The 14605-nt window shown below is 40.8% G+C and overlaps 1 protein-coding gene across 1 annotated transcript in view; it reads right to left on the bottom strand.

The window, feature by feature from the left end:
- The window catches only part of clmpb (CXADR like membrane protein b), a 67693-nt gene extending 53472 nt beyond the window's left edge, over positions 1 to 14221 (bottom strand). The window contains exon 1 of the mRNA XM_038693393.1: positions 13822 to 14221. Coding sequence (XP_038549321.1) covers positions 13822 to 14005 — 184 coding nt within the window. The 5' untranslated portion in view covers positions 14006 to 14221. The remainder of the gene's footprint in view (positions 1 to 13821) is intronic.
- Between the last annotated feature and the right edge of the window lie 384 nt (positions 14222 to 14605).

The following is a 14605-nucleotide window of genomic DNA, read 5'->3' as shown; positions in this document are numbered from 1 at the left end:
AAGCTTCTGCACTTGTAGTGTTTTCCTGCAGCACAATGCACAGCGGCGTATGGCTATGATTACTTGTAGTCAAACCGTGGCTGGGAGTGGATGGCGGCTACCGTCTAAATATTAGGATTAATGACTGTGCTGGTCAGTCTAGGGAAACATCATTCATACTTCTATTGCATTCCAATGCCATGTAGGCAAACAATAGAAATACAGAAAACATTTGGGGTCGGCAAAAAATTTAATATATTTGTTTTTCTGCCCTCAGAACAAATATAATGCTGTACAACATGAAAGATGTGATAAATAAACAATAAGAGGGATTACTTGAGCCAGGTGATGTGCAATAAAACTATATGTAAAATAATACTTTAGTAAGTCTTTCAAAGCCTATGTTCTTCTGACCATGCTAATGATAATCTGTGCACTAACACATCAAAATGTCCACCCACCAGAGAGGGCAGGTTGAATGTCTGTTCTGTTCCTGCCCTGCCTATAACCACCACTCTCTCTTTCATGAGATCCATTGCAGAAGGTGATTACATATATGCAAATGGTCTGGCTTAGAACTATAGAGAAGAATGGGCGGTGCTCTAACTAGGTCGCAAGGAGAGCTCCTTGCTTCAACAGAATAACTTTCATCAAAAATGCACTGGCGCCATTGCATCACGAATTCCCCACAGACTCTGCGTGGTACAGTTACCAGACAGCAAAACGCTGCTAACTTGAATGTGAATGAAAAGGTCTCCCCATACACTTGGCAGGGGAAGCACAGGGGCGAGTGGCAACACGACTGATTCAGAAAAACTGCGCCCAGGTCCCTATATCTTGACAAGAGGGCTGTTAGCTTGAGCTAAAGGACAACATCGGTATAAACATGAACCTAAAGGTTAGTCATATCATCTGCACAGGGCTTGTAGCAATATAATGTATTAAACTGTGACTCTAACACATTAGTCCACATGCTCAGTACAACAAGGGCATGAAGGAGTCTTCTATTGTCTTGTGCTGCTGAGCTGTGTGAGCTGAATATTGAATGAAAAAGTCATTTCTCAGGGAAAAGCTGGCATAAAAGCTCTGTCTCAAGTGTATGTGGAGCCAAAGGATTAAGTCTGGAATGAGATAGAAGTCCAAGTGTGTGATGGCAGAGATGCTCACAAGTCATTTTGTGCAAGTCAAGTCTCAAGTCCAAGTCAAGTTTCTCCTATGGTTGTAATGAGTGTTCTATGATCTATCCGGTCTGCATAGAACACTGCATAATCATAATCTGCATAATCCACTACCACTCCCACCCTTAATCTAAGGATTCAAAGCATGTACTGTATTATCATCACTCCTTTATCTATTAGCATACAGTATCAGCAATGATTACTTTTTTTATATGATCGCTTTAAACAGACAATGCAATGAATGCTTCCTTTAAAGTTAATAACTATTTTTATGGTCAGAATAATATCTTAGTAGATAAATTAAGAGCTGATTTGTTCGTGATTCAAATGAATTAAATCAAACACTTATTAAACATTTGTTATATTGTTACATAGGAAAATTATATCCTGATAATTATCATTATTGTTTTATTGCCCAGCCCTACTGGTACTCCCCATTCACATGGGGGAGTATGTATCGGCTGGTACTAGGGCTAAATTATTTCATTATAATATCAGATAATAGTATACTATAAAGCTTACCACTAGTATAATATTTATTCCAGTTGGACAGCAGTTCTGTGGGTTTTCATTTATTAAATCGTTATGTAAGAAAAATTATCTACATGGTGCTTAGTCTCTAATTAGTTAATGCTATGTACTAACTCCTCAGTAATCATTCATGCAGAACAAGTTCAACATTTTACAACGTTTGCTGTAGTGCGCCAACTTTTTTTTAATGACCCGCCCCATCCAGGCTGTGATTGGTTGGTTCACAAAAAGTTACTGTGACAGCTACTTTATGCTCATGGCTGCAATAAAGGCACCCGAGCATTGACCTGCTCTGTCTCCACCGACAGAGATTAGCAAACAGGCGACAATGGGAACACATGAGCGCCGCATACAGCCCACCGGTACGCAAGAAAAGTCCCAGGACGCCAAGGAGTAAAATGTCGAAGTAACTTACTGGTATCGGTGCCCCACTTAAAGCACTGCCTATTATCAAAATTGACACCAATTTTCTGTGAAGCCGTAGTCCACCGGTGGATTACATTCCAACAAAAATGGCCTTGTTACGTTGGCAAAGGTCCAGATGATCCAATCCAGTAAAAGATATAGTCCAAACGCAGCCACCAATTGTGAAGAGGTATTGCTCACACACCAGAACATTTTGGCAAAACTTCAGGAGATTCATCATTAACCATATTTATAAAGACTTTGCCTTGTTGTGGAAGAATGTTGTATTTTGCTTTTATAGAAGTCAAATTAAAGAAAAGATGTACTTCATTATAAATGTATTAATTCTGTTGGCAAAATTCCAATTCAGCACTAAAAAACTTAATTTTGTACTTTTTCTTCATGAAGTTGTGCATTATTTACATTTATTCATTTAGCTGACGTTTTTATCCAAAGCGAGTTACAATTGCTATACATGTCAGAGGTTGCACGCCTCTGGAGCAACTAGGGGTTAAATGTCTTGCTCAGGGACACATTGGTAGATGGGTCACAGTGGGGAATTGAACCCGGGTCTCTCACACCAATATATTTATCTGATTTCTGGCTCCAACAACACAAACGCGGTTAAAACTGTCAACGTATGGTCCTCTTTCTTGTTATAGTGATCTATAGGCTTCCTCTGGCAAAACTCTATTGTTTTTTGTCCACATATTATATGTTTGTATATGCAAGAACATTTTCCACAGACATATTTATATATTGTTAAATACAAAAACGCCTCGCGCCAGAATTCCAGCACAGCGTCCTGGTCTACTGTCAGTAATTTTAGCCGGCAGCGAACACACATGGTTGCCGGTGCAGCCCATTGCTAACTGTGCACTTTCTCTGGCGCCCTTGCCACCATGCATCTTTAGTGTCCTGTAACTGAAAACCGTCAGCTCTGTCATTCTCCAGTCCTGCCACTTCAGAGGCATCCGTGACTCACATTGAGCAGAGGTAATCTCTCATTATTGATCTGGTCACATGGCAAAGGTAAATATGTTAAAGTGAACAGTGAAACTAGCACAAGAGGTCTGAAATCGGATGCTAAAAGAAGCTCACTTTGTCGTTTTTGCTTTAACGGTGTACACTTTACACATATGTCTGTGTGGCATAAACACATCTTTGCCTGCTTACAAAAGCTCTCATGAATCTCATCTGATCAAGTTGTGGCAGCCACATACTGTAGAGGAAGCTTCAGAAGACAGGTATTGATTTCAAGCAAATCTGTCCGGACGTCTCCTCTTTCTGGTTGGGTACACCTTTCTATAGCTAATGAGCAGCCGTCTTCATTCCCTGCCGAGTGAGACGCTCTTTTTCATGCCTTGTGTCAGGAAACACTGGCGTTTCATTACCAAGGAGGAGAGACGGAAAAGGGAAAAAAAGAGTATGATGGTTAAGCCTGAGCTTTAAGACAGACAACTATGTCCCCTAATCCCTTCTGAGCAGCCGTAAGCCTTCCGTTATCACTCGTTAGAATTGTGCATCCCTTAAACACATTAACTTAGGCCCTAATGCTGGGCCCTTTTGTAGGACACTGCAGTTGCTCATAGCGGCCAATCACTAGGCTAGAGGGAAGAAACATGCTAATTGCTGTCAAACCCATTTAATTGGCTATACAGAGTATCAGCACATTGTACAACAATCAGCATTATCCTGGAAAGCTCTTGAGGCAATTGTAATTCCGCGCTATCCCTCAGACATGTGTCAGAGGGGGAATCTGTACATAAAATCAGGCATCAACACACACATTGACAGCAACTCAATTATGTATGGATGCAAATGGTTGCACATTCATATCTTTCTTTTTCTTACTGTCACACATTGTGGATTGAGCTTCTACTCATCAGTATACAGGTGAAGAAGAGAGGCAGAACTGTGCATTCATAGATCATGTGGGACTAGGATGAGCTACATCCTCACACCGCTCCACTGTACTCTACTGTAAATCTCCAGCCCCAGTGCACACAACTCTTGACACTGGCCTTTAGTAGTCCAACATTCCCTCAGTCTTTCAACCAGCAAGAGCTCTTTTAGCTGCATGAATAACTCATAACAAAAGAAACACGGTAAATACGTAATAAGTAAGTCAACAGGACATATGGAAGCAAATAAATGACTGGCATCAGGCTGTATTGGCAATTTAGGCAAAAATGTCATACATTCACTGTTAAAGATTCAGAATATAATAGTATCTTTATTCCTTTGCTCTCTATAAGTGACATTTCTGAGATGTTCCGTGTGTTCTGAAGCATTAACAAATGAATATCAGGAAGTATTGATTCTGTAATGGACTGTGTAATGCCGGGAGTAAAGGCAACAGTCCACCACCTTATCCCTAAACAGTGCTCTAAGTGTTATTGTGTTATCCCAAAATAATTTGCAAATAGTTGCGGCCATGTCACACAGTCGCTGCCCACCACATCATCACAAAAGCTTACAAGCAGAGCGCAAACATTTCATTTCAGTGTTTTTCTTCCATTTCCATTTGCTGCGATTCAGTGCACAAGGATGAATGCGGTCTGATGTTACTTGTGATCTCCAGCTGTGCTCAGGGTCGCACTGACAAGGGAGAAGCACAACGACTAGGCGGCCACTACAACAAAGTGGGGCTTGTTATATATTCTGACTGCAGCACGGCTAAGATGCTTGGTGTTTGCTGAGACAGCAGATGACTTGCCTTGCTCTCTCTGCCCCTTGCTCAACCAAGGCAAGATAGACTTAATTGCCTCATTAGCAAAGGGGCCAGCGAGGAGTCGGCCTCTTCTACATTGCTCAATGTCAAGAGTGCAACCGAGAGAAAAGGTTAATAGAGTAAACAGCATCTCCCTCTCCTAATAGGAAGAAATGTTTGTTTTCTAGTATGATGGGTCAGTGGCCAAAAGCTTCATTTCACTTCATACTGACAGAATTGTGCATTTGATTTCATCTTTTCTGCACATTGCATATTCTAACCTTCATTATTCCTAATTTTAGAATATAAAACAGCTTGCTATTGCTGTGTGGTAACTCCCAAAGCTGCCTTTTTTTAAGCACGGACCCGTCTAGAAAGCAGAGTCATTATGCCAACTTTAATTATCTTAAGAGCTTGAATTTGCAAACTCTGCTATTTCCTCCTCCACAGCGTCTTTGGACCCAAGACAGCAAATCAAGCCAAATGCTAACACTCTTGATTTCCCTCTTGAAGAAAGACACACAAAATAAAAATTATGTCCGCTGTTGAGAGAAAATGTGAGGTCCAAAAAAGCCTCAAGTTTAATAATTTCAAGAGAGACATAAAAGTAATCCAGCCCAGCTTCCACTCACTACTTCATCATTCACACTGAAGAACATCACTCACATCCTCATCCGGCAACCACAATGGGACAATTTCATTCAGTTTGGACATCAACGCCAAACCATGACAGGCATCTTGAATGCTGTCCTAAGCCTCTGTCTGTCTCTTTACTAGAGATGTGGTGATCTATAAGTTGGATCTGACAAAGTGCATGATGGGCTAGGCTAAACAAGTGTGGCGTAAACAGAGATGCAGAAAATGACTAAAACAAATGGAGGAAACTTGCTGTTATATTCACTGAACTGCGAGTTATGATTGGAAAGTTGTTGGCATCAGATGGCTTGTCCCTGGGGTACCTTCCATTACTGTAGAGAGTGTACATAACCACATGAGCACCCCTAACCTACAGCTGCAGAGAGCACTGGTGTGAGTATGAGTGTATTTCCGGCAGTAACAAACACAAACGTACTGCATGTTCACTTTTATTATTTCATTTTATGCATAGCTAGTGCTGTCCTCCTGCTCATGAAGAAAATGAGTCCACTTTTGGAAAATCACAACATCAAGCCTTGTAAGATATAAATGAAAGATTCATGTTGTAGATACTTCAGGTTTTGAGTTATACCATCCTTACTGCCGGGCTACATTATAAAATGTACAGCTACACATCTGCTTGAGAAGCATAGCGTAAAGGCTCCATTTCATCAACAAGTCAAGTCTAACGAGTTGGAAAAAACAAAGGTGGTGGTGCCATCTGTTCTGCACCACTTTGCTGGGAAAAGGGAAAATAAGTGGGAGGACAAGAGGGGGAGCAGTACTGGCAATAGTATAAATTGTACTTTGACCACAACCCGAGTTGCTGAATAAGCAAAGTTATCTCCTGTGGAAACAAACTTTTCAACCTTTTAGCTGTTTAATATGAAATCTTGAGGGGAGAGCTGTAGTGCAACCAACGCATTACATACTTAATTTGTGGACAGCCTAGCATTTGATAAATGATATTTAGTTTGCAATGTTTTCACTGTGCTATGAAAGACCAAATGGCTGGCATTGTGGTTGGATAATTAAACCATCCATCACACAACATCCACTGCAAGAGAATGGGACTGGAAACCCAAGACTGGATCTAAGTTATTGCATTTTACAGTTCCTAATGAATGGCAATTACATGAGGTACGGTTTTGATGACCAAGGATTTCATCCCTATAAAGAATTAATCAGCAGAATTGCATATCTTGTAGAGCTTTAAAGGTCATTTCCAAAGTTTTGTTACAGTCAATAAATAGATTAAACCTGCTATTTAAAGTTACTGCCTGATCGTCTACAACCAAAAATACACTCCTTTTCTTTCTCACACTCGCTCTAGATCTAAATTGGACAGATGAGTCCTGACTTCAACCATAATGCACTGAGAGTGGAGGGGATCCTCCAGATGGTGTTCAGGTCTTGTGCAGGTGACCGCTTTGTCTTCCACAACTCTAATCAATGGCCTCCCTTCCAAACACCATCCATCTTTAGGTCTTTCCACGCTGCTCGGTGACGACCAAAAGCTCCTGAAGATAAATGTTTAAAGGACAGAGTGGCCTCTACTGATTAAAACCACTAACGCTTTAGGGAAGACTGGCAAGCAAAAGAGGAAATGGAGTGAGACAATGGAGCATGAGGGTTCAAAACATCTAATGGAGTGTCCTGCTTTCTGGGCTAATAAACTGCTTCAAATTGAAAGGAACAGCAGGCGTCTAAATAGAGGGACGTGGAACATTTCCTCCTGTTCATTCAGTCAGCTCCCAATTGGAAAAGCGGGGGAGCAAGTGGAAGAAACTCGCCTGGCTTGCCATTGTTTGGTGCAGAGAAAGTTGCTTTTATTCATCTGCAATCAATTCTAGAGATTGAATTACAGCTGAATGCCATGTAGAGCGAAAGTAAAGTCAATGTTTGTGCGTTGGGCCCCACACCACAATACACAGAATAAATGTATATTTCAAAATGAAAAATGAGTGAAAAATCCTTTGCTTTAAGATGTATGGGGAGGACACACTGTGGTTGAAGTCTAGCTGTGCGCTGTATTCTCTTGCTGATTTTCATCTCAGCAGCATGATGCTCTTTTAATGTCCAAGTTGATATTTGGACACGATAATCAATAAGCACAGTGTGAGGTGGGGCACCGCACAGGTAGGGGTCAGACAGTTGCACCCCATGACCAATTAAACTGCTAAGCGACTAGTAAGAAATTATCAGTTACTGGCAGGCAGTTTACTGGGGTTTTGTCACTCACTGAAAATGTCAGCAAACGTTAGTACAGCTTTGTCCAGCAGTAAAAACAACTGTTCAAGGTCCCCTCTGCTGAGTTAAGTGAATGGTTTCATATCTTCTTAATTTGGCGTGCATGATCAGGCTCGGTCGACCTTTGGACATTTTCACAGGCTTCCAGGAAATCTTTCTCCTGTGCTGCTCAATGGGTGTATATGTTTTATCAGTAGTTTACTTTTTCCTCCTTTGTGTCATAGATGTAAGCACTATGCTAAGCTGCTTGAAGGTGAAAGACACCTCAGCAATAGGGATTTTGGTTTTTGAGCTGTTTATTTTCCTGCAGAGTTGGATCGCGCAGCTGCACAGAAAAAAAAGAGATATACCTGGTTTCAGAGACAGAAAACATAGATCAAAAGCATGTTCTGCTTAGAAAAGACAAGCATGCCAGCTTTATTCTGCGCTGCCAGTTTTCACTAAGGCAGAAAGCACTTGAAAGCACCACAACAGGGCCGGGAGCTGTGAGATGATAGCATCTCAGCCCCCACCACTGATAAACAAATCATTTTAAATGGTATTTTTGTAAGATGTGCGCATTTTGATCACCTTTGCTCTTGCAGCTGAAGAGCAATTGCTTAGAGGCCTATTTTTTCCAGCAATGTCAATAGCTACAAAGAATATCAGGACAGACCTTTAACGGAGTGAATCAATGGGAGACAATTCCATGCTCCACCTCGCAGACAGCATCAGCATTTATCTCGCCATTTTGTTTACTCTTTGATCTCCTCACTGCTTACATAAAACAATCATAGACCTTGATTAAAATGTTTATGCACAGATGCAGCAAATCACTCCCCTTTTTTTGAGAAAATAGAAAGCTCCATTGACTTTCATGGTTATTCACTCCAGCAAATAAGGCAGAAATCCTCCCTTTGGAGGAAGTGGCCATGGCTGTAGAGATTACAGGGAACAAGGGCCCAATGCAACATTTTAATGCCATCACTAACCAGGGCTTTAAAGGGCTAGGTATTTTAGTTTTAGAGGAACTGATCTTAATTTAACTGCGTTTTGCATGAGTCTGCTTTTGCATCATTTAAAGTAAGTTATAATGAATTTGGGCTCCACGATTAGGCATTTATGGTCATACATTCTAATGCAAAAAACTCTCTCTTTCTTGTCGAAAGTTAGATAAGATGGTGGATACCACTCTCATGTCTGTATGGTAAATATGAAGCAACAGCCAGCAGCCAGTTAGCTTAGCTTAGCATAAAGACTTGCAATGGCCGAAGGCAACAGTATCCACCAATCAGCTCATTACATATTGTTTGTTTAATCTGTACAAACAAGTGTAAAAATGACAATGTGTGGTTTTACAGAGGTTTATAAGACTCCAGATGTTACTGGTCCCAGCAATTGTCCACTAGCATTTTTAGGTACATTAAACTAAGAATGGTATAAATTTCTTATCTAACTCTCAGCAAGAAGTAAAACGTATCTCCCAAAATGACAAACTATAAAGATTTTTTCCCCTCATGTCAATCTAATCTTCCCTTCCTGCAGCTTTATTAGTAAAGTAATAAATAATAATATTATTTATCAGTAAAATAATATTCAACAGAATGCAGTTGTGTGTGTGCACAAAATGTCTGTGTCTTTGTTTGTGCACAGCAGTATAGCATACTAGTGTAGTGTAATGTCATGTGTAGGTTGTCCATGTGGTTCCAGTAATGTGGATGTGAGCCTCTCCAGAACATCTGTCAAAGATTAGCAGTAAAGTGAAAAAGGCAGTTCCTGTTCATACGTTCCAAAATAATCTGGCAGTCATTTTCCCAGTGAAGAATGAAGGGGAGGGGGGGTTGTTATAGGTCAGAAACACTACACAAACCCAGCTCTGTCTAGGCATGTATCATGTGTTTCATGAAATGCAAGTGACTTGGATAGCTTGGAAATGATGGGTGTGGCAGCAACACACCAGGAGAAAGAAAAAGGAACTGTCAAACAAACAAAGAAATATTGTAAAAATAGCAGATAAATTCAGGACAGACTACATTCATTCCACCAGTGTGACCTTTAGTATTACCTTGGATGTCTTTGGAGCCTATAAAAATACAACCTGCCTCAGCCCTCGACTAGTAGGAATAAAAGCACTTACAGTACAAAGCAGGTACATCTTCACCTACAAACACTCTCATTTGCAGCATGGCATCCAGCTTGCTGCGACAGAATAGAAGGGCCTTCTGACTAAAAGCTCCACAATCAATGAAACATGAAGAATCCCTCAGGTACAAAAAGAGGATGACTTGTTATTCGGGGAAGCACGCTGTCATTCAAAGGCCGCACACGTCAGGGGGAAAGTGCTTGGAAGGCAAATCAGTGTTTGTTAATGATATGGGTCAATTGTTTTGAGGACGGCTGGACCTCTGTACTCATCTGTAGGCTTCATCAGTCACCTTTGGTAGAGGTTTTATATTCCAGGGTGCTTTGCCCTTGCGGAGGAATTCAGATGTGCCATTTTCGCTTTGAATAATACAGTCCTCTCTTGATGGAAATCTGTTAACACTTTATTCTGCATGTCGCTGACATTGTAGGAGCAAGGGAAGTGATTTAACTATCTGGAGTAATGCACTTCTAGCTATATACCATTTTCCCTCAGCAGCTGCATCTTTAATATACTGTATGTCTCACAGCTAAAATGCAATATCTTCTTGATGCCTAAATACATATATGTACTGTAATGCTTTGCATTGTCCCTTTGCTTAGTCTGTGTGAAAATGTGCTGAAAGTGTAGATATGTAAATAAATTGTACATGGCAATTAAAGTGAGATTGAAAGCCATTTAAAGGTTTTACAATTCTACAATGTGGGATGAAGGTTAACTCAGTGTGCAAGGCTCCACAACCAACTGACAAATACTTTAAATATTGTGCAAGGCAGATCGGCCACAAAGCAGATATGCCAAATTCATCACATGCTCTTGAAAAACAAATATTTTCAAAGCTGAGAATGTACATAGGGGATGCCTTATGATTGTGCTGAAGAATAATGTGCGTCAAAAGGAGATCAAAATGAAGCCTTAATCTATGGTAACTAGACGCCAAATTTCAAAATATCTCTGGGATTGTAGGAATGTCAGAAAGTCTGTGGCTGGGTGTGTGTGGGAGTGTGATTCAGGCGCAAACACATCAAGATGTCACTTCATAACCTCTGGCTCAGGAGGCTCCTGTCATCTTCACATTTCGGAGATCCTCTGCCTACCCCGGCAGACATGCTAAATATAGAATGGGGACAGAATTTCTGTTTGGAGCCACTGCTCTCTTTATCTACATGTAACACTAGCATGTGCGCACAGGCACTGCCATCTTCTAAATGTTATACACATGTACGCACGCATGCAGACACAAAGCATCAGCACACACACTAATGTTAAGAAATGACTGCGTTCCCTTGATCACTCACATTGCATTGCCTCATAGGTTGATGCTCAAATGAACATAAAACTCCACCAAATGAAGGCGCAGAGGTTTGAATCTCATATAGAAGCCACTCATTCTTTCCAATTACATTTCTGTCAAGTGACTTAAACTTTGTTATTACTTCTTGGACAGCCATTTTCAAATTCCCTCATTCAGAATAATTTAATTCTGGCACAGGGACAGATCCAATCCATCACTGGTCTCCTTTACCTGGCTGGATCTACCACATTGTTACTGAGTTACTCTACTTGACCTTGCTTTGTTTCTTCCTTTGTATCGACAGGGTTAAAGAAGCGAGCTACAGAACACTCTGTGGCAATTAATCGTGCTACTTATCTGTAATGTGAACAGTGGATATTACATCTCCAACAGATATTAAATTAAAGATGTCTCAGGACTTGTGAGGCCAAAGCCAAATAAAAAGGAAATGAGCCACTATTAATGACTATTGATTCTTTCATAATAAAACAGCCACTTCCTCTCTTTACTTGGCCTTGGTGTTGATCTTGAATTAATACAGGCTATAACTTCAGGAAAATGTTCTTCAGTCTGGCACAGCAAAGCAGCCTAGCCTGAAAAGCTAGATATCTCCCTGGTCAGGAAAAAAATGTGATTTTGGCTGACTGGCAGATATTGTGTTCTCGCATGAGAGACACATGACCCAGGTTGAAACTGCACTGGATATTCACCCTGATGATATCATTTTTCATCTGCACAGATTGTTTTATATAGTCATATCTTGTGACATGACAGGGGAAGGAGAAAATGCCTCACCATGGCAACAAGTCATTTAAAGCTCTAGGCATAAGCTGAGGTTTATTTTGGGAAAAGTGCACCATTATTATTTATAGCAATAAATTAGTAAATGTATATTTAATAAATAACCATTTAATTTAATGTGCAATGTGTTCAACTTGCCATTGCTGGCTCAGATGTGCCAGCTAAGAATTGGTTTTGTTTTTAACATCATCATCATCATCGTCATCATCATCAATAGTTGTAGGGGACTGGTATTTTGATTGTCCACATGTTTAGCTTGAATGACATCATTATCTAATACAACAAAGCTGCTAACTGAAACCAAAAAATGTGTTGGTATGCAGTGTCCACTGCCGAGTCAGCTCCTTTAGTTAAAGTGCAGGATCAGTGACCATCACCAGTGTGCACACACTGTGGATTAACTGGTTGCACAGTGTGAGCCTTAATAAGTCAGCATGTATACAGGCCTCCATCATATCTCCATCCTTCCATTTTCTATACTGCTTATTTTATTCAGGGTCACAGGGGACTGGAGCCTTTCCCAGAATGCATTGAGCAAGGGGCAGGGTGCTCACCTGAGAGGTCGCCACAATGTGTAAGTAACTGAGTAATGGGAGCTGAGGATAACAAACTCTTTCAGCATTTACAAGTCTACAGCACAACTCCAATAACACCAGCAGTATCTATAAACTATGGAATGAAAAATTTAACACAAATGATCGAGTCTTTTGTTTCTCTCCCGAATGCAACACCACGAACAGCCAGCACCATGCAGACTAGAGCACGACTTTTGGACTCAAACCAAAGCAGACAAGCCGCCAGCTTTTGGGTACTTTATTCCTCTGACTTTTACATAGGGGTTTCCAAACTGTTTCATACCAGGTACCCCTATTCATAGTCGCTCAGACTGTAAACTCCCCTTTGGAAAATGCTCATTTATCCCCAGTTACACCCAGCTAGGGAAATTCCACTGCAGGTGATGAGACAGCAGTAGGGAGTGTGAAACCTTTTACTGGAAGTCATTTTTACACACTGTCTCACAGTGTTACAGCAACTTCCAGTCAGTGAAGCCGCAGTGGAATTAAACAATCCCCCATTTAACTCTCCACCTGAAAATCCTTCAGGCCTTTGGTACTTTTCTGTAATATAGTAGTAATAACATAAGTATCAGCAGTAGTTGTCATCTGACATATTGATGTCATTGTTGATAGACAAAGGAAGCTTTAGATATATAATCAAAAGAAACATTTTTGATGGACCTTTTCAAGTTCAGTTTCATGCTGAAAAACAAATGATGTAGCCCCCCCAAAATTCAACATTCTTTCATTCTCAAATGACACACCAGGACACTTAAAATTGGGACAAACAGTAAGAAACAGCATACAGAAATGATCTAACCTTAGTGGTTACAGTATGTGCTACATTTGGAATTTTTTTGAATAAGAATAACTGTCAGTAGATGCACATACTCAGTCAATAAATCTGGACAGCAGATTTTAAGGGAGGGGTCAAGTGAACTTTTATCCCCTTTAAATTTTTCACCCTTTGAGAGCTCCCTGAAGTAGAGCAGCCTATGGTTTAGAAAGCAGGGATGAATTGTTCTTTTCCATTTTTTTTAGATCCATCGAAACATAAATAGCAACTTATTAACATATGCGCATTATAAAGTGCAAGGCTGGCTATACGAAATAAAAGAAAATAAATATATTCTGACATCATTCTGAATCGAGGCTGCAAACATTTGCCAGATGTGTCGTTAAGGACGTGTTAAACAATAGGCTACACATGTATTGAAAAAATCATTGCACATAGGCTATAATAACGGCTATAATCTAGTGTCCACAACGTCAGTGACAATTGTCAGATGAACGCGCTGCGCTGCTTTTAAATAAAATTAATTCATTATATTTTAAAGGAATGGGAAATGACTTACCCAGAAACAAAGAGCGAAATATTGCAGACATCACGGCTGGAAATCCCATAAGCAACGGAGCTGGAAACAATGCGCTCAGACTGCCTTCAAATGCATTCGGCTGACCTAAGTGCAGGCACAACGAAGCGGCACCATCAGCAAATTGAGGAGCGAAATCACAGACAAATAAACCTTCATTGAGCATATGAGTCCAAGGACATCATATGTTGCACACGCCCGACACATCTAAACCTCCCAAGAACAAGAAACGTGGCTCTTTCTCTTCATCGTCATTTTCATCGCAGGCTACTTGGCGTCAAATCAAAGTTCCCTGGCTGTCTGGCTCTGGCGTGGGACGTGTTGTCTCAGGGTCCCCTCTGTCTCCTCCTCAGCAGTCTCTCCTCCTTTCCTCCTCCGCTGCACAAAATGCCAGAGAGGAGGAGGTGGAGGAGGAGGAGGAGGAGGAGGGCGAATAGGTGGATGATGAGGGGATGCTGAAGGATGGAGACCTCTAGAGTCTGAAGTTCTCTTACACAGCCTGAGCATCCTGCAACAAACACTAAAAGGCTGGGTGAGAGGAAGTGAGTACTCTTGTAAGGTGCTGCAGGCACGATTCCTTTGATATGAAGTTGCCTTTAATGAAAATGTTATGAGCAAGTAATCGTACTCTAAAAAAGAACTGCATGTAGCGTTTAAAGGGAGTCAATGGTGAGTTCGTAAGGAGCTTATATGTTATTTTTAACTTAATTTTCCCACATAACTACTACTAACAAAGGGACAGTTTTAAGCAGGCCTGTCACTATTA

Source organism: Micropterus salmoides, unplaced genomic scaffold (genome assembly GCF_014851395.1).
Source record: "Micropterus salmoides isolate LMB-PRFRI ecotype aquatic unplaced genomic scaffold, ASM1485139v1 Ms_hic_scaffold_3, whole genome shotgun sequence".
NCBI classification, from domain to species: Eukaryota; Metazoa; Chordata; class Actinopteri; order Centrarchiformes; family Centrarchidae; genus Micropterus; species Micropterus salmoides.
The sequence above is the reverse complement of the archived record's forward strand: the minus strand, read 5'-3'. Positions and strand labels throughout refer to the sequence as shown.